Genomic DNA, 20,164 nt, shown 5'->3' on the forward strand with positions numbered 1-20,164 from the left:
AATAAATATATCTAATTCTGCCATTTCTGGTGAATTTTCGTGTGAATGTTTACCGGCTACATAATGCTATTTGTCAGAATTATCCTCAAAACCATAAAACATTCAAACATTGCATATCATTGCTGTTCTTGATGTAACCTATTCCTTCCATGATGGCTGCTACTTGTGATGTTACAGACAGTAGGGTTTGTTTCAGTATGAGTCACCATTTGGCTGAGTATTAGTAGATGGGCAGGTGAAAATCGTACAACAATATCAGCAACATTGACCCTTTGGTTATTGAGAAGAAGTCATTTAAATGGAAAGTTTATGCATGGCACACAGTGGATGGTGCAAAGCAAATGGCGCATGACGACTGACGATGACAATGACCTAATAAGGTAATTTTACAACGAGCATGTAAACAGAGAGAAAAATAAACAAAAGAATAAATTTGATAAATTTTTGAAATTGATTTTTTATACATATATGATTCAGTAATCACAATTTAAAAACAGAACTAAAAATAAGAGTACATTGTGGAAAGCCTATGAATTCTGTAGATAGATTGATAAATTCAGCATCAGTATCAACAGTTACCTCCCCCTTAGGTACAGCATGATTTATCAACATCTAATGAAAGTTTGGCTTGTATATAATTCACATCTAACGTGGTGTCTGTAAACATTACAGAGGATCTTACATGAGTGTCAATGTAATATGAAATCTATTTAACAAGTTCAATTATTTTAAATAATGGCTTGTGGCATATTAATTTTTTAATACATTTAATAAATGCAAAATTGAATATTCTATTTATCAAATAAACTATATTTCTGAAACAAGAGATCCCAGAGGGATTTTGGTGCCAACATTGGTTTATTTGCTCTTTGAAAGTTGGATCTTTTCCATTTTTCTCTCTTCTCTATTTTTGTTCTAAATGATAAGAATTTTGAATATTCCTTTGCAGAAATAGCAATAATAATCTCTGTCTACCAAATCAGAGATGACTTCCTGGAAGCCAATTTATTTCTCTGATCAGTCCCAAAATCAAACAGGCAGAACTAGGGACCAAGAGGAACCTACACATGAAAGTAAAGAAAGATTTACACAGTTTGACTGAAAAAAGAAAGATAACAAACTTTCAAAGTCAAAATCAAGATGGCCTATTGTTGGCCATTTTGTTTTTCTGATCATAATATTATGAGCACAACTAGGCACCAAAGGGTACATTAATATGAAATTTGAGAGATTCTAAAGAAATACCGATAACAAACATCATAGAAAAAATCTAACATGGCATTCCCAAAATCACACAGGCACAACTTAGAACCAATGGGAATGTACGTCAGAAATTCGAAAAAAATCCATCCAGTACTTCTCAAGAAATAGCCAAAACAAAAATTGTTAACAGACAGACGACAGACAGATGGACCATGGACAAAGGGTGTTTTTTAATAGCCCACCATCTGATGACGGTGAGCTAAATATAAAGGAAAACTCTCACTTGATTTTCTCTGTACATTTTCACTTTTGAGACAATCATGTGATGTAATCAAGACGAGTCTTATTTACTGTAAATAACTTATATCTTGCCTGGGATTATCTACGCATTAATATACCATGAGAGTCAATTGTGAATTCAAGCCCCTTGCAATTCGTTGTACAGAAAAAATTCAGTATGACATTCATGCTGCTTTGCTTACCCATATCAGAGTCCATATATCCAAATGCCCATCATTTGCACATATCAAGTTATTTCTAGACCATAGTTTGTGAAATCATGAATTCTCGAACATGTCTGAAGAGGTAAGTTTACAAATAAGAATATTCAGGAAATTGAAGTGATTTATTTAAACCCATGTCTTACGATTGGTAGGAAATAGCTGTAAGATTATTTGTACCACTGACTTATCTTACATTGCAGCTCATAGACAAGTTGTTGATATACAAAACAGTCCCATGCAATTCCATTCAGGACAATGATTTATATTACTGTGATGTCATCAATTTTTGTGGAGGATTTATATCTGATGATTTCAAGGGTACTCAGAATTAAAAAATTGATATATCAGCAATCTGTTAAATACAATCTTTATTTGACAATGTTTATCTTCGAAATAAAATGTTCATGAAATTAATTGTTTGTAAAACTGAAAAATGAAATCCCCAAAAAACACTCTAAATCAACAAATTCATATATTAACAATCTGTTAAACATAAGTGCCTTTATTTGGCAATAGTTATCTTCAAAATTGAATGTACATGAAACAATTTATTTTGTAAAGCTATAAAAATCAAACCTAACAATAAACATCATGTCTTACAGTGGTGGATATGAAATGTGTCACTTTTGTTTTAAAATAGATACTGATATGAAGCTGTTTTCTTCCAGTATACAATATTGTTTTAAATTCTTGGGGGTCTTCATTCCTCAGAATTTCATCAATGCAAATCTTGAAGGGGTAGAATTATGAGATGTCTTTACTAATTTGATTGGCTTCCTCTAGATGTACTGCTACTGTTCATCATTCTGGCAAGAAACCTTGATTTAAAAACAATACATAAGACATTAAGACATTTGTGTTCTATCCTAAATACAAGATGTACAGCAGGCCACGGTTGCCCAAAGGCTTGTTAGAGATAATCAGTGGTTAGAGATAATTTTAAAACATAAAATGAAGGAAATTGAGAATATTTCTGATCATTTCACATCTGTAGATTGGCTGGGACAGATATATTTTGATCAGTTATTTAGCCTTAAATGCTATGGAAAAAATTAATCTTTTCACTAACCCCTGACACTAAAAGATTTAGTCTATTTCCACTGTTGATATTAACACCTTGTACATACTGAGTGTGGGGGACACTGAAAGATTTAGTCTATTTCCACTGTTGAGAGTAACACCTTGTACATACTGAGTGTGGGGGACACTAAAAGATTTAGTCTATTTCCACTGTTGATATTAACACCTTGTACATACTAAGTGTGAGGGACACTGAAAGATTTAGTCTATTTCCACTGTTGATATTAATACCTTGTACATACTGAGTGTAGGGGACACTTGTAGATTTAGTCTATTTCCAATGTTGATATTAACACCTTGTACATACTGAGTGTAGGGGACACTAAAAGATTTAGTCTATTTCCACTGTTGAAAGTAACACCTTGTACATACTAAGTGTGAGGGACACTAAAAGATTTAGTCTATTTCCACTGTTGAGAGTAACACCTTGTACATACTAAGTGTGGGGGACACTGAAAGATTTAGTCTATATTATACTTTATCTCTCTATAGTTCCTGTTTATACTATATCTCTCTATATTATACTATATCTCTCTATAGTTCCTGTTTATACTATATCTCTCTATAGTTCCGGTTTATACTATATCTCTCTATAGTTCATGTTTATACTATATCTCTCTATACTTCATGTTTATACTATATCTCTCTATAGTTCCTGTTCATACTATATCTCTCTATAGTTCCTGTTTATACTATATCTCTCTATAGTTCATGTTTATACTATATCTCTCTATACTTCCTGTTTATACTATATCTCTCTGTAGTTCCTGTTTATACTATATCTCTCTATAGTTCCTGTTTATACTATATCTCTCTATAGTTCATGTTTATACTATATCTCTCAATAGTTCGTGTCTATACTTTATCTCTCTATACTTCATGTCTATACTTTATCTCTCTATACTTCATGTTTATACTATATCTCTCTATAGTTCCTGTTTATACTATATCTCTCTATAGTTCCTGTTTATACTATATCTCTCTATAGTTCCTGTTTATACTATATCTCTCTATAGTTCCTGTTTATACTATATCTCTCTATAGTTCCTGTTTATACTATATCTCTCTATATTATACTATATCTCTCTATAGTTCCTGTTTATACTATATCTCTCTATATTATACTATATCTCTCTATAGTATCTCTCTGTTTATACTATATCTCTCTATAGTTCCTGTTTATACTATATCTCTCTATAGTTCCGGTTTATACTATATCTCTCTGTTTATACTATATCTCTCTATAGTTCCTGTTTATACTATATCTCTCTATAGTTCCTGTTTATACTATATCTCTCTATAGTTCATGTTTATACTATATCTCTCTATAGTTCGTGTTTATACTATATCTCCCTATTGTTCATGTTTATACTATATCTCTCTATAGTTCCTTTTTATTCTATATCTCTCTATAGTTCCTGTTTATACTATATCTCTCATAGTACATCGTTCATGTTTATACTATATCTCTCTCTATATTATACTATAAATCTCTATAGTTCCTGTTTATACTATATCTCTCTCTGTAGTTCCTGTTTATACTATATCTCTCTATAGTTCCTGTTGATACTATATCTCTCTATAGTTCCTGTTCATACTAAATCTCTCTATAGGTCCTGCTTATTCTATAATGCTCTATACTTCCTGTTTATTCTATATCTCTCTATAGTTCATGTATTATATCTCTCTATAGTTCCTGTATACTATATACTATATCTCTCTATAGTTCCTGTTTATACTATATCTCTATATAGTTCCTGTTTATACTATATCTCTCTATAGTTCCTGTTTATACTATATCTCTCTATAGTTCCTGTTTATACTATATATCTCTCTATAGTTCCTGTTTATACTATATCTCTCTATAGTTCCTGTTTATACTATATCTCTCTATATTATACTATATCTCTCTATAGTTCCTCTCTATAGTTCCTGTTTATATCTCTCTATAGTTCCTGTTTATACTATATCTCTCTATAGTTCCTGTTTATACTATATCTCTCTATAGTTCCTGTTTATACTTATATCTCTCAATAGTTCATGTTTATACTATAACTCTCTATAGTTCCTGTTTATACTATATCTCTCTATAGTTCCTGTTTATACTATATCTCTCTATAGTTCCGGTTTATACTATATCTCTCTATAGTTCATGTTTATACTATATCTCTCTATACTTCATGTTTATACTATATCTCTCTATAGTTCCTGTTTATACTATATCTCTCTATAGTTCCTATTTATACCATATCTCTCTATATTATTCTATATTTCTCTATAGTTCCTGTTTATACTATATCTCTCAATAGTTCATGTTTATACTATAACTCTCTATAGTTCCTGTTTATACTTTATCTCTCTATAGTTCCTGTTTATACTATATCTCTCTATAGTTCCTGTTTATACTTTATCTCTCTATAGTTCCTGTTTATACTTTATCTCTCTATAGTTCCTGTTTATACTATAACTCTCTATAGTTCCTGCTCATTCTATATATGTCAATAGTTCCATTCATTATGTCTTTTGACAATTTATGCACAATTTACATGGGAATATTTCTTCAGATCGGTAATGTCAATAGAATAAAAGTTCTTTTAACACAACCAGTAGGTGAATTATCTACAGTACATTGTTACCATCTTGTGTGTTTTTGGTCTATTATCTGTTGATCATCTCATCACACTATTTTCTACCTTAGTGTATATAGGATTATAGTACAGCCGAAAAAGTTGGTCGATTCCGTACCATCTGGTTCACTGCGCACATCAGTGCTAGTATGCTTCATGCTGGTCATTTGTCTGATGAAGGTGACCGTGTAGTCACGGAAACGTCACACTGTAATCGTCTGCTGGTTGTGTTATAAGAACTTCTATTCTATTACATCGGAAAACTTTAAGAATACTCTGATAAAAATTCTTTTAAAGAAATCTGAAATTTCCTGTAAATAATTTCCTTTCACTGTTGATTACCAGCACAACAGACACTAAAACAACATTTATTTGTAAATTTTGAAATCTTCAGTACATTAGCAAGACATGGTTAGAACAGTTAAACGAACATTTCTAAACGTTATCCCAGTTTTCTCCTAGACAAGAGGGATGACAGATATTGCATTGGGCCATTTTTCGAACTTTTTAACACTTCATTCCATGTGTGTACAAGACAAGAGGGCATTCTGTGCCATATTAGCCAATATGAAGTATATCATCAATTGATTCTGTAACAGCTTTCAGACTACAGACCTTACTACAAAGAAATATACTTACTTTTATGCTCTAACATATTTTCTTTGTTAATCAGTTTTTTCCTGGTTTTCTGCTTCAGAAACCCAAGCCATATACGTATTCCATCCAAGAGCAACAAAGTTCACCACCAACACTCTGCAGATCAGAAAAATATTGCTGTTTTTATCAAGCATGATGACTATGGCTGCTAGTAAGCTCTAAACCTCATATCTGCTCCTTAATTTGTGTATATTTGGCCTGTAATAAATCCATTTCATTGCTTATATGTTATAACCCTGGGCAGGATTAAGGCAAAACACTGTATTTAAGCACCTACCACCTTATCTTTTAGGTTTTCATCAAATCAAAGAAAACCTCAAGCAATCATAAAATGAACAAAATTTCTATATACAACAGTGTCAATGTTGGTTCAAAAATCAGAACACTGAACTGTCATACCAGCCTTTCTCTTTAAAGAATTTCACGTCTGTGAGATGTCTATCATAATTATAAATACAATACAGCTAAGAAGATTCACAACCAATGTTATATAGATACCTAAGGGACAAGTTCAATGTAGATTTGTGATTGGATCTAAAGTTGAATTTAAGTTGAAATGTAAAAAAAAAAAAAAAAAATGATATGAATTTAAACAAGAGGCCCATGGGCCTTAATGGTCATCTGACATAAAATACAAGATTTCAAATTTTGAACTTGAGAAGAAGTTAAAAATGTGTTTCCAAGATGGCGGCCATGTTGATTTTCAGACCAACCTGAAATTAACAATTTTGGTCAGGATCATGTCATGATCATTTCAGGTAAGTTTCAGCTCAATGAGACATGTAGAACTTGAGAAGAAGTTGAAAATGTTTACGACTGACGTATGACGGACGCTGGACACCGCCGGACAAAAGGCGACAGACCCTTCGGTCAGATGACCTTAAAGGTTATGCATTACTCATACTGAAATCAAAATCATGTTAATTAATTCATTAAAGTTTTGGATGGAGAAAACAAAGGCAATTTGTGTGAAAAATATCTTTTTTTGTAAGAAAATAGGTAAAAATAATTTTGCATGGAAAAGTTACTGGTAGTATATGTTATAATGAATGGCTTTATTGTTATCATCAGTGATGGAATATAAAGGATTTTACCATATAAAAACCAATTAGGAAAGAATTTTGAACAGAAAAGTTCGTAAAAAGGCCCTCTGAGATTGTATCATAAATATAGTTGTGTTTTTGTAATTACTAATCAGCAGTATTTCTTACTTATTTGTTTCTAGTTTGCTATGAATTTAAAGACGCTATTTGCACAAACTACATTTTGTATCCAGCTTTTACGCTAAAATGGCTTAACAACATATGGAAACATTTTACTTGTTTAATATGAATGGGAAACATAACACGTAGAGGAGTGGAACACAACACTGAAAACTGAGATCTAGAATCTGTGGGAAAAAACATTGATACATTTAGGTTGCCTTCTTAAAAAAGGACTCTTTCAGCGTATTTCAAAATAAAACAATGCTTTTAAGATGCTGGTGAATAAATCGTGGATATACACTCTTTTTAAAAATTTTAATAAAGTTTCACACTTTCATTTTCACTAAAAGATTTTTATTCTTTTATTGTTTTTTTTTCAATCAGTTTATGTTTGTCAATTTTGAGGTGACAAAGTGACAAGTCAACAAAAAGTCATTTTTGATATTACTAAGTACAACATTTAAGGTATTGTTTCTAAAAACACCAACCTACTCAGCATTTAAGACTGCAATTACGGTAGTACAAGTGAAATCTAATACCTGTAGCATACAGGTGAGATGTACATTTAGGTTAATTACACAAAAAACACTTACCTGTGTTGTAGAGGCACAAGGTAAAAATTCACTAGTTGTACAGCTGGCCATATCTGTAATAACAGCAAAGAAATCGGTATATATATATATCATCAGAGTTTGGGGGTGGCTCAATTACCCTGACTCATTATACTCTGTGGTTGGGCTTATCACAGGACAATAAACCCAGATCATCAGCACAATTACTCTGACTCATCACAGCATGGGGGTGGGCTTATCACAGGACAATAAACCCAGATCATCAGCACAATTACTCTGACTCATCACAGCATGGGGGTGGGCTTATTACAAGACAATAAACCCAGAGGGCTCAAAATATTACATGTTACTCTGAGTCTGAGTGTGAGCTGTTACAGGACAATAACATATAATTAACTGATAATTCTACTGGGCAGAAATATAGTTTTTTGTAAGTCACACAATTTCACTTATTTGATAATAAAATCATAACTAAGGCAAACCATTGTTCTCATTTCTGTTGTTTTCTTACCAGGTTCACCTCTTTCTCCTCTTTAAAAGACTTTGTCCTCTTAATAACTAAATTTATAAAAGTTATGTAGAGAATGCTTTCTTTACAGTTAGTAACCAGGACTGAACTTACAGGAGACATACCTTCCAGTTAGTAACCAGGACTGAACTTACAGGAGACATACCTTCCAGTTAGTAACCAGGACTGAACTTACAGGAGACATACCTTCCAGTTAGTAACCAGGACTGAACTTACAGGAGACATACCTTCCAGTTAGTAACAAGGACTGACCTTAAAGAATACATACCTTCCAGTTAGTAACCAGGACTGAACTTACAGGAGACATACCTTCCAGTTAGTAACAAGGACTGACCTTAAAGAATACATACCTTCCAGTTAGTAACCAGGACTGAACTTACAGGAGACATACCTTCCAGTTAGTAACCAGGACTGACCTTAAAGAATACATACCTTCCAGTTAGTAACCAGGACTGAACTTACAGGAGACATACCTTCCAGTTAGTAACCAGGACTGAACTTACAGGAGACATACCTTCCAGTTAGTAACAAGGACTGACCTTAAAGAATACATACCTTCCAGTTAGTAACCAGGACTGAACTTACAGGAGACATACCTTCCAGTTAGTAACCAGGACTGAACTTACAGGAGACATACCTTCCAGTTAGTAACCAGGACTGAACTTACAGGAGACATACCTTCCAGTTAGTAACAAGGACTGACCTTAAAGAATACATACCTTCCAGTTAGTAACCAGGACTGAACTTACAGGAGATATACCTTCCAGTTAGTAACAAGGACTGACCTTAAAGAATACACACCTTCCAGTTAGTAACCAGGACTGAACTTACAGGAGACATACCTTCCAGTTAGTAACCAGGACTGAACTTACAGGAGACATACCTTCCAGTTAGTAACAAGGACTGACCTTAAAGAATACATACCTTCCAGTTAGTAACCAGGACTGAACTTACAGGAGACATACCTTCCAGTTAGTAACAAGGACTGACCTTAAAGAATACATACCTTCCAGTTAGTAACCAGGACTGAACTTACAGGAGACATACCTTCCAGTTAATAACCAGGACTGACCTTAAAGAATACATACCTTCCAGTTAGTAACCAGGACTGAACTTACAGGAGACATACCTTCCAGTTAGTAACCAGGACTGACCTTAAAGAATACATACCTTCCAGTTAGTAACCAGGACTGAACTTACAGGAGACATACCTTCCAGTTAGTAACCAGGACTGAACTTACAGGAGACATACCTTCCAGTTAGTAACAAGGACTGACCTTAAAGAATACATACCTTCCAGTTAGTAACCAGGACTGAACTTACAGGAGACATACCTTCCGGTTAGTAACAAGGACTGACCTTAAAGAATACATACCTTCCAGTTAGTAACCAGGACTGACCTTAAAGAATACATACCTTCCAGTTAGTAACCAGGACTGAACTTACAGGAGACATACCTTCCAGTTAGTAACCAGGACTGAACTTAAAGGGGACATACCTTCCAGTTAGTAACCAGGACTGACCTTAAAGAATACATACCTTCCAGTTAGTAACCAGGACTGACCTTAAAGAATACATACCTTCCAGTTAGTAACCAGGACTGAACTTACAGGAGACATACCTTCCAGTTAGTAACCAGGACTGACCTTAAAGAATACATACCTTCCAGTTAGTAACCAGGACTGAACTTACAGGAGACATACCTTTCAGTTAGTAACCAGGACTGACCTTAAAGAATACATACCTTCCAGTTAGTAACCAGGACTGAACTTACAGGAGACATACCTTACAGTTAGTAACCAGGACTGACCTTAAAGAATACATACCTTCCAGTTAGTAACCAGGACTGACCTTAAAGAATACATACCTTTCAGTTAGTAACCAGGACTGAACTTACAGGAGACATACCTTCCAGTTAGTAACAAGGACTGACCTTAAAGAATACATACCTTCCAGTTAGTAACCAGGACTGAACTTACAGGAGACATACCTTTCAGTTAGTAACCAGGACTGACCTTAAAGAATACATACCTTCCAGTTAGTAACCAGGACTGAACTTACAGGAGACATACCTTCCAGTTAGTAACCAGGACTGACCTTAAAGAATACATACCTTCCAGTTAGTAACCAGGACTGAACTTACAGGAGACATACCTTCCAGTTAGTAACCAGGACTGACCTTAAAGAATTACATACCTTCCAGTTAGTTACTAGAACTGGCCATATATCCTGCAGAAAAGAAACATTATATTGGTTAAGTATGGAAGACATTAAAGGTGTAATGTTTAGATGTAGTCTGTATACAGTTCTGATTCAGATTATTGAATAAACAAATTTGCCTCCATAAATAAAAAGGTTTCACCTTAAAATATTTCACTGAAAAACAAATTGCATTTGGTAACTTCAATTTTGAAAATTTGATGAAATTTGTCATTCTAAATTCATTATTTTATAAAAAGATCAAAGATTTAATCTTTCGATTTATTTAACAACAGTTCTGGAGTATTTAGGTTTAGTCTCTCCTCCCCAGAAAGAATACCGGTACATGTACAAAGTAAAACGAATGGGGAGTAAAAAGAATTTGAACTAGAAAATGTCTAAAGACAAGAATGTCCCTTTTTCTACAAAAATCTATCAAGCACAAATTTGTTAGTTCATTCTGCTGTGTTAATTGCCCTGTGGAGATCCAAGATCAATTCGAGGGAGGGTCTCCCTGTACTGCTAGTGGTGGCCTTACTGAACAACACATGGTACCCTCTTTGCATGCTATCCACAGCAATCACGGGTATGTACCTTGTCCTTGGACAAAAACCATGACAGTACACATTTCATTTTTCAGCTTTCTGAGATACACAGAATGTTGAACCACACTTTTTCACCTGAGGTTGCCTCGGCTAATACCAGACTATTGACTGAGTTATAGATGTATAGAACTTGACATTATAATTTTATGGGGTAGATGTGAATAAAATCTGTCTAGAGGTTCTCAAGACAGGAAGGGATGGATCGATGGTCATAGCTAACGTAATATGCCAATCCCCCCACCACCCGAATCCCCGGTAAAATCTTACAGGCTGATTCCTGTATATAGCAAATTTTTCAATCTTATCAATGAAATTTCAGAAGAATCTATATATCAACCCAAATTTACATTTAAATAAATGTGAGATCATAGACTATGTTTAAGTGAACACAAAAATTTTGTTGTAAATAGACGACTCGGAGACAATATCAATATACAAATGTACAACATATCAGTTGTTTGTTGGAGTACCAGAATGAGAAAATGAGATCAGAATCTGTATGGTCGTTTTTTTTGTGGGCCTGATATATCATCAAATTTCACATTTGCCTATGAATTGGTGTCGATGTATCAGGCATAACAGACATTTTTTGAGATCTTGATTCACCATAGAAATGGTTGCAGGGTATTTCTAACTATAAGTACTCCAAGTCTAATCTAAAATTATGAGAATCAAAAACATAGAACATGTTTCTTACACACATAAAACCCTGGCATGTGTAAAATTTTCAGGTTACCTTATTACAAGTTTTAGCTTCCTTTTACTCTAGTGGTAGGGTGTCGGTCGAAAGTGCAAAAAATTTGGTAGTTCACACCAAGCTGAAGGCTGTCTTTTTATCATTAAAACATTACTCATTTGAGTATAAATGTTTTAAAACATACAAATGTATATATACCTTCAAAAGCTTACATTTGAAATCTTCTCTTTGATTTGCTGAGCGGAGTCTCCTCGCAAAGCTCCCATTGTTCCGAGAAAAAATGATAAAAATGAAGGTGCCCACAAAAGCTGAAACACAGATAAATGTTAAAGTGAGATTAATTGTTCTTGTGTTCTCAGTGACATCAAATATCCTTAAACAAGAGGCCAATGGGCCTTAACGGTCATCTGACAATAATGACCTATATATGGAGGAGGCCAAATAGGCCTAAGATAAATTACTCTACAGCTTACAAAGAAAACATTGTTGGTTCCTTAAATCATTATCTGCAAATTTGAAATCATATTCTTTTTACATGTAACATACTTCACAAATGCCATTACTCCAAACCTATTGCTTGTTGAAAAAGAAATTTCAAGACCTCAACTCACTTAACCCAAGAGATCTTGAATACATGTCAAGGTCAATTATTTGAACAAATCAGTTGCCCTTCATTCACTTATATTAAAAAACCAACACCAACAGCCTGAACCTTTTACCTATTGAGAAGAAATTTTATTTGACTCTTGTGACCTTTATAAAGAGAAAATGCCAGTCGCATGAAGGAATTGGTAACCCTTCATCCTATTGAGAAGAAGTTGTTTAAGATTTTGACATATTTGACACCTGTGACTTTAAAAGAGGTTCAGGGTCAATCATTTGAACAAACTTGGTAACACTTCATCCTATCCTGCTACAGATCAAATGTCAGCACTGTGGACCTTTTGGTAATTCGGGAAAAGTTGTTTACAAATTTCAACACATTTGACTCTTGTGACCTTGAAAGTGGGTCAAGGTCATTCTTATATATAAAGTTGGTAGCCCTCCATCTCAGCAGCATACAGGCCTAATATCAGCACTCTGGACCTTTTGGTTATTGAGAAGAAGTTGTTTAAAGACTTCAACATATTTGACCCTTGTGACCTTGAAAGTGGGCAGAGGTCATTCAGTTTAATCATTTTGGTAGTCCATCATATCAGCATACTACACACCCAATATCATCACTTTGATCCTATTTGTAATTGAGAAGATTACATTAGAATAGAAAGTTTACAAATGGCAAAATGTATTATCCCTACAAATACTCGTTACAAGATTTGACCGAACATTGTATCAGTATAACAACAGTATTTCTATCCATTAGACCATACAATTACTTTAAAAACAATTAAATAATTTAATTCAGTGGGTAGAAAGACCTGTTACCTTAAAGCAAACAAGGACTGAGTCTGTATTGCTGATAATTTCTCTTGGCATTACAAGTTCAATGGAACTGAAGTGAATGTAATTGTTGGGACACAGAAATGTTCCCACAGCAGTAAGAGTAGACCAACAACTTGGGTAATAAGTGGAAAATACATCTACATAACAAAGTTTTCCACATCTCTCTCTCTTTTCATAATTATATATGAAATATATGTATATATTATACTGTTAAATTGATGTATATTATGGCCTTAATAATAGGAAGAATTTGTCAGGAGAATCTATTCAAACAACTTTCAAAGTTAATCGAGGGCAATTCATGCAGATTCTTGGTTCAATATTCATTCAAGCAAAAGACATGATGACCTTTGACCTTTCAGTCAGTATGCAGAAGAGACACACATCAGTGGTGTTGGATATTTTGTAACACCTTTTTTCAACTGATTAAAGTGTAGTTTCCTATCAATACATATTCTTATCCAATCTCTCCCAGAGTTGTCTTTCCTTAACAGTCACAATGTGGGGTATCACACTATCCTTCCTCATTTACCCACAAGTCCTTACCTGATCACAAGCCAACATCTTAAGAGGTCCTAACTTTGTACCCTTAAAGGCTTTGTCCAGTCCCAGATACCACATTCTGAACATTGGGCCCTGTACAAAACACCACAAATAACAAGCAAATTATGACGTGGATCGATATCGATGAAATCTTCCATTATCTGATGGTGTAACAGATATTATAAATTGTAAGGTCAAGTCATCAATCTTTTGTTTAACTATGAATTGACACACAAAAAATAATTTCATTACCATTACATACAATTAAGAATTTTCCTATGTGCATATTCATACAATTGTCATCCTTCAAACCTCGAAAAAAAAAAAAAAAATGATAGCTGAAATCTCCTGATAGGGTTTTCGGGGTCTACCTGGTAGTGTAATCTTTGCTTGCTATATATGTTAAAAGATTGAAAATTTCTTTCCTTTACTTTTAATTATCTGAACCAGTGACATATGAATAAGGATAACAACAGTTATTGAAATGACAACATGGTCCAAAATCGATATTGCTGGGTTTGAAATTTTCCTCCCACAGTGCACATGTTATTCCTGCTATTGAACAATATGATAACATATAAAAACAACTGACATCAAAGACAAGTTACCGAGTGACAAATCATGCTTGGCCAACATAGCTATTCACAGCACATTTTGAGCTGATTCTTCCAAAAAAAAGATCAAAATGTGAAATAGTTTGAGAATGCACAACAACACAGCAGGGGATAATTCTGTCAACAAGGGTAGTACTGTAATGCAATTTTCTTTAAGGGCACATCTACAGAACTATGGTACTTCACACAAAATTGTCTTCATGTTTCACATAAAGTGGCAAACCTCTCAAAAAATAAATGGTTATAATGCAAAATCACTTGAGGGACATAATTCCACATGGTACTGGCACTTCACACAGAATGCAAAACATTTAAGAATGAATGAATATATGTAGTTTTATTTTCCACATACAGGAGCATAATGTTCCCTTAAAAAGGATTGAAATACAAGATTATATAAGGGCGCACAGATTTATATAGAAGTGATGGTACTTTACATGGCAATTTGAAGAGATTCCATTGAAAGCTAAATGAATACATTACTAGATAAATTTTGTCTAATTTTTTTCATAAAGAGGCAAAACTTTGTCAAAATGGATAGAAATGCAAAATCATTTCCATCAGAAAATAAGTAAATATAAAGCAAATAGTAACTTGCAGTTACTATTTCAAATCTTAACTCTAGAAAAAAAATCCAAAGGGATAATGCTGCATATGAGTGATATGACAACGCTCTCTTTGGGTTTGTTCTTTCATACTTGACAGCAGTTATACAGCAATGGAATGAAATTTCAAAAACACTGAAGGTGAATCAAAGTAAGGAATCCTTCAGAGAGTAAAAGTGAAGCACTTGTCAATGAAATTGCAAACGAGTAATTTTCAAGAAATTTTCATTCTGAGTCTAGTGTTAATTAGGTGCTATAGGGTCTCTTTAAACAGAATATCTTGTTATTTGGCTATATTTCAAGCTATGTGAGTTGAACTTATGTCTCTTTCTACCATTCCGAAGTTTTTGTAGCTCATTACAAGTAGTCTGTTTTTGACATTTTACTATCTTTTTTATCCTTATTGCAAGGAATGTTGAGACTTGTGTAATGTTTTCCCTGTTTCTTTTTCACAGACAAAAAAATTAGGACTTTCATTGAAAATCATTTGTATAATATATTATTTCACAATAAGATATACAACATCATATTGTGTTAAAAATCCTTGTCTGAATGGCAACAACTATCAAGAAAACTACATGAACAGGAGTTGTAATTAAAGGTAGCTCATAAACTGAACTCACAATAGCTTTGTGACAATTGTGGAAGCCACAAGTTAATCTTTTACAATAACAGCACACAAGGCTTCAAAACCAAAAGAACCAAGATCAATGAAATTATGTTTTACACCTATGGCATATGTGAGTTACCAGTTGATCCAATTAGTATTGATCAAATTCCTATTTCTGTTGAAATTCTAAATCTTTCTAGCAAAGAAAGACAATATAAAAGATTGTACACATTTGTTCTTTCTTATAATATTGTGTAAAAGTGAAATATAATCAATATGGGTGTCAATATTTTTTCCTCATTCTTTAGTAACAACACTTGTTTGCATTGAGCACAATAATGTTACAACATTACATAGGAGATATGGAATTAACTGTCATCCAATTTTGTTAGCTTCTGGTATTAACAAAATCAGAGAACATATGAATAACTGGATAGTTATGTGGTAAATTTACCTACTCCTATAAAAAGACCAAATCCAAGGAAGCGCCCTGTTCTTAGGAAGTCGTACGGCTCTTGTTTTTTCTCCACAGCTATTTGCGCAATGCTATCGCCAGCAGCCATCAGCGTACCTGATTCAACACAAACATTGGTGAAAGATATTAAATCGTACCTGGCATTCACCCACAATAACAGGCCTACACAGTGTGTTTACGAATTTATTTGTCTCCCACCAGAGAAACTTGGAAAGTAGAGGAAATATGTTTTTTCTCTCCATTTCTTCATTTGTCCCTATATCTGTGAAAGATTTTCCAGCACTCTAGCTGCTTCTATTCTTGAGGAATTCCCATTAAACATCACACAATATTTTAGCATTTCAGGGGTCAATATAGGGGACATGTATAGCTTCAGCAATACTCAGTATATTTGTTTAACAGATTCTTGTCCTGTTGTGGTATTAGTTTCAGCCTGTCAGGAAATGACATGGAGCCTTTATTGCTAATCTGTAATTATACAATCAGAGTCAAAGTATGCATATCATCATTAGACGTTATGCTTTTTGAGTCAGCAGCTATGGAGGACAGATAAAGAGAAAGCACTGAGGTTCAGATTTGGGGCACCCTCCATTCTCCATTTCTGCTCCAGATGAAATTTTGTGATAATTAATTGCATATATTATCTCAAGACGTTGACCCGGAATACATAATTTGGAGAATCCTGGATAGATGGATGGGGGCAACATGTTAACATGGTGCAATCATCAATGTAGGCCATTCAATAGATCATAAAATAAGTGACCATAATAAAATGACGGATTCCACATTGAGATTAAATTCGATATGAATTGTAATCTAGATTTGACAGTATTACATATATAATAAATATTCTTGTATCTTTTATGTAATGGTTTGAAGTCTTTATAAAAACATAGATAGAAAGTCAGAATAATTAGGACTAAACCCAAGTATATTACTGTCAGTATATGTATGCTATACCACATACATCTGGAATGTAAATAACTACACGTTCATTTATGTTTTATGTATGAACGTCGGACTGTTTTTTTTTTTTTTTTTTTTGCTCGAATTGTTTACATTCCAGATAGAGATATGTCACTACATAAACAAAATTCGTGCCAATGTCACTGGAATGTTATTAATGTTGGAATCCCAATAAAGTACATTTTAAGAGTACTATATAGGGTATGTACTAAGACCAATATCCAGATAATGCATATATGGGCACCAGGGCATTCAACATCACGAATGTAAACAAACTTGACAACTGAAACATCTAGTCAACAAACCTGTTGTTACTGACATAGTTGCCATTGGAAATTTTTCCAAAACCCGAAGGTAAAATCTTAAAGCCATTTTTTCACGCTGCCAATGGCAATGTTCCCAGCTTTTTCACAACATCAACAAGTCTTAAAGCTACTGACACTGGGCCGATGATTTACTGATAAAACCACGTGGTCTCGATCGTGGTTATTTCAACGCTTATTCTAAAGTTATTGCCCTTCTAGAGCAAGTAAATAAGCGTACGCCGTACCTGGCCCCGACTCCGAATCCGTACCAGTACTATAAGACATTATCAATATCTCGTGAAAAATGTAATAAATCTTGAATTTTCTAATTAAATCAGCTTATGATAAAAGTCGAACATCTTAAATGAATGGATTCCTTTTCCTAGGTTTTTTTTAGATAGGCTAATTGCTTTTTTTCAGGGGATGAAACATTGTAATCCGGACTCAACAGTGAAATTTTCCGACTTTTGGCATATATTGCAGGTAATTTACAGTTTGGGTTCGTTTTTTTAAAATTCCAATCTTAATATCGAATCTTACATTTATTATGACCGTGATGAGGATAGTAGGTCGTTTGTTTACTTTCGATCCTTGGACCCGGTACCCGTTCGGAACACCTCTCCTCGATTACAGTACATTCCATCAAAATAGAAGTATACGATAACACACAATAACTTATATAATTCAAAACAATGAACGCAACAACATTAGCTGAAACGCATACTTAGTTTGATACAATTTTTTGCAATGTCAAAAATATTTCATCGTTTTTTCTGCTTTGAGTAAGCACCATTTCCCCATAGAAGTGACATTTTGCTATAAATTTGAATAACGTATTTTGTCTGATTGCAGTATATTTGTAACAAAATAGAAAGAAAATGGTGGGTATTCATCAACTAATCCGCAGGTGAATAATGAAATGAATTCATTCACAGCAACAGGTAAAGAACATTTAAGTAAATTTATTGACAAAATTCAAGATTTATTAGATTTTTTAATCCCGAGATGTTGATAATTTCATATAGTCTTGGTATGGCTTCAGGGCCGGGCGGACCGGATACGGCGTACACTGGTACGGGTTTCGGGGCCGGGGTGAGCTGGGGCCGGAGCCGGATACGGCGTACACATTTCACTACCACCCTTCTATCAGGTAAGCAATATTTACATGCCGTGCCGTAGTAGCAACAACTGTAATACGTCCCATATTTATCACATAATTGCCCATATTGCTGATTTATTACAAGATGAAATTTTGAAACAAATTATTTAACCAATACTTCCTCTCATCAGAAACAGACTTGTGGGTTACGAATTCGAATTTGGTTTTCTCGTGTCGATGACCTAAGCATGGTATATGTGTATATAGAAGGAGTGGCAGGGGCACGGCCGTTTAAGGACTAAACTGAATTGAACTCTCGCATTTTATGTCACAGTTAAATTTTTTGATGATTCACAGATTTTCACTCAAAATTATATGTAAATTGAGTATGATCGCCTGATCAATGAGATAATGCGAAATATGGGCAAACTGAAAGTAGATCTAAGACAAATTCTCGATAGCTGACTCACTACATGTCACACATGTACCGATTTCAAATAATGGACACGAGTGTTCTTTTCATGTAAATGGTGTTAAGCTCTGATAATTTATCAAAGAAAGGACTTTTGTATCTCCAAAGTTCCACCAAGGTTCGAACGTTAGTCATGTACATGTATATGTCTGGATCAAATAGACATTGTTGATGTCTATTTCTGGATCAAGTAGACACTGTTGATGTCTGTTTCTGGATCAAAACTAGACACTGTTAATGTCTGTTTATGGATCAGATAGACACTGTTGATGTCTGTTTCTGGATTAGATAGACACTGTTGCTGTCTGTTTCTGGATCAAAACTAGACACTGTTGATGTCTGTTTCTGGATCAAAACTAGACACTGTTGATGTCTGTTTCTGGATCAGATAGACACTGTTGATGTCTGTTTCTGGATCAAAACTAGACACTGTTGCTGTCTGTTTCTGGATCAAAACTAGACACTGTTGATGTCTGTTTCTGGATCAAAGCTAGACACGATCGAATAGACACTGTCGGTGTCTATTTCTGGATCAAATAGACACTGTTGATGTCTGTTTCTGGATCAAATGGACACTGTCGGTGTCTATTTCTGGATCAAATAGACAATGTAGGTGTCTCTTTCTGGATCAAAGCTAGACACTGTTAATGTCTGTTTCTGGATCAAAACTAGACACTGTTGATGTCTGTTTCTGGATCAAATGGACACTGTCGGTGTCTATTTCTGGATCAAATAGACAATGTAGGTGTCTCTTTCTGGATCAAAGCTAGACACTGTTGATGTCTGTTTCTGGATCATGATAATGTTTTTTTCTACATCAAAGAGAAATTGTTCATGTTTCTTCTCTGTTTCTAAATAAAAAAGTGATACTGTTTTCATGAATGTGATAGATCACAGAGACAGATTTGGATCTCTATGTTTCATCACTGAATCAATATAAATACTGTTTAAGGCCAGAACAACATTGTACATAGTCGTCATACGTCAATGTTCATCGATACTGTAAGGAACGATAACTCTAGCTGATAGAGATTGTATTGATAATGTTGTTATTTTCGAGGATGGAATAAAAAATCCGGACAATATATACATTTTACGATTACAATTTCAGAGAAATTGATAGTTCGTTTCATAATGTCTATGTAAATTACTTGC

At 34.0% G+C, this 20,164-nt stretch overlaps 1 protein-coding gene across 1 annotated transcript; it reads right to left on the reverse strand.

The window, feature by feature from the left end:
• Positions 1 to 487: 487 nt before the first annotated feature.
• On the reverse strand, positions 488 to 17,569 carry LOC132554616 (uncharacterized). The gene is made up of 8 exons (XM_060218936.1): positions 17,439 to 17,569; positions 16,151 to 16,263; positions 13,867 to 13,956; positions 12,090 to 12,185; positions 10,573 to 10,605; positions 7,869 to 7,921; positions 6,053 to 6,166; positions 488 to 2,524 (listed from the first exon to the last, which is right to left on the reverse strand). Exons 1-7 carry the CDS (start codon positions 17,503 to 17,505, stop codon positions 6,079 to 6,081), a joined length of 540 nt encoding a protein of 179 aa, XP_060074919.1. The 5' UTR covers positions 17,506 to 17,569; the 3' UTR covers positions 488 to 2,524; positions 6,053 to 6,078.
• Between the last annotated feature and the right edge of the window lie 2,595 nt (positions 17,570 to 20,164).

The sequence above is a fragment of the Ylistrum balloti genome, unplaced genomic scaffold, assembly GCF_031769215.1.
Source record: "Ylistrum balloti isolate Yb309-2 unplaced genomic scaffold, AGI_CSIRO_Ybal_v1 Utg370418, whole genome shotgun sequence".
Taxonomy (NCBI): domain Eukaryota; kingdom Metazoa; phylum Mollusca; class Bivalvia; order Pectinida; family Pectinidae; genus Ylistrum; species Ylistrum balloti.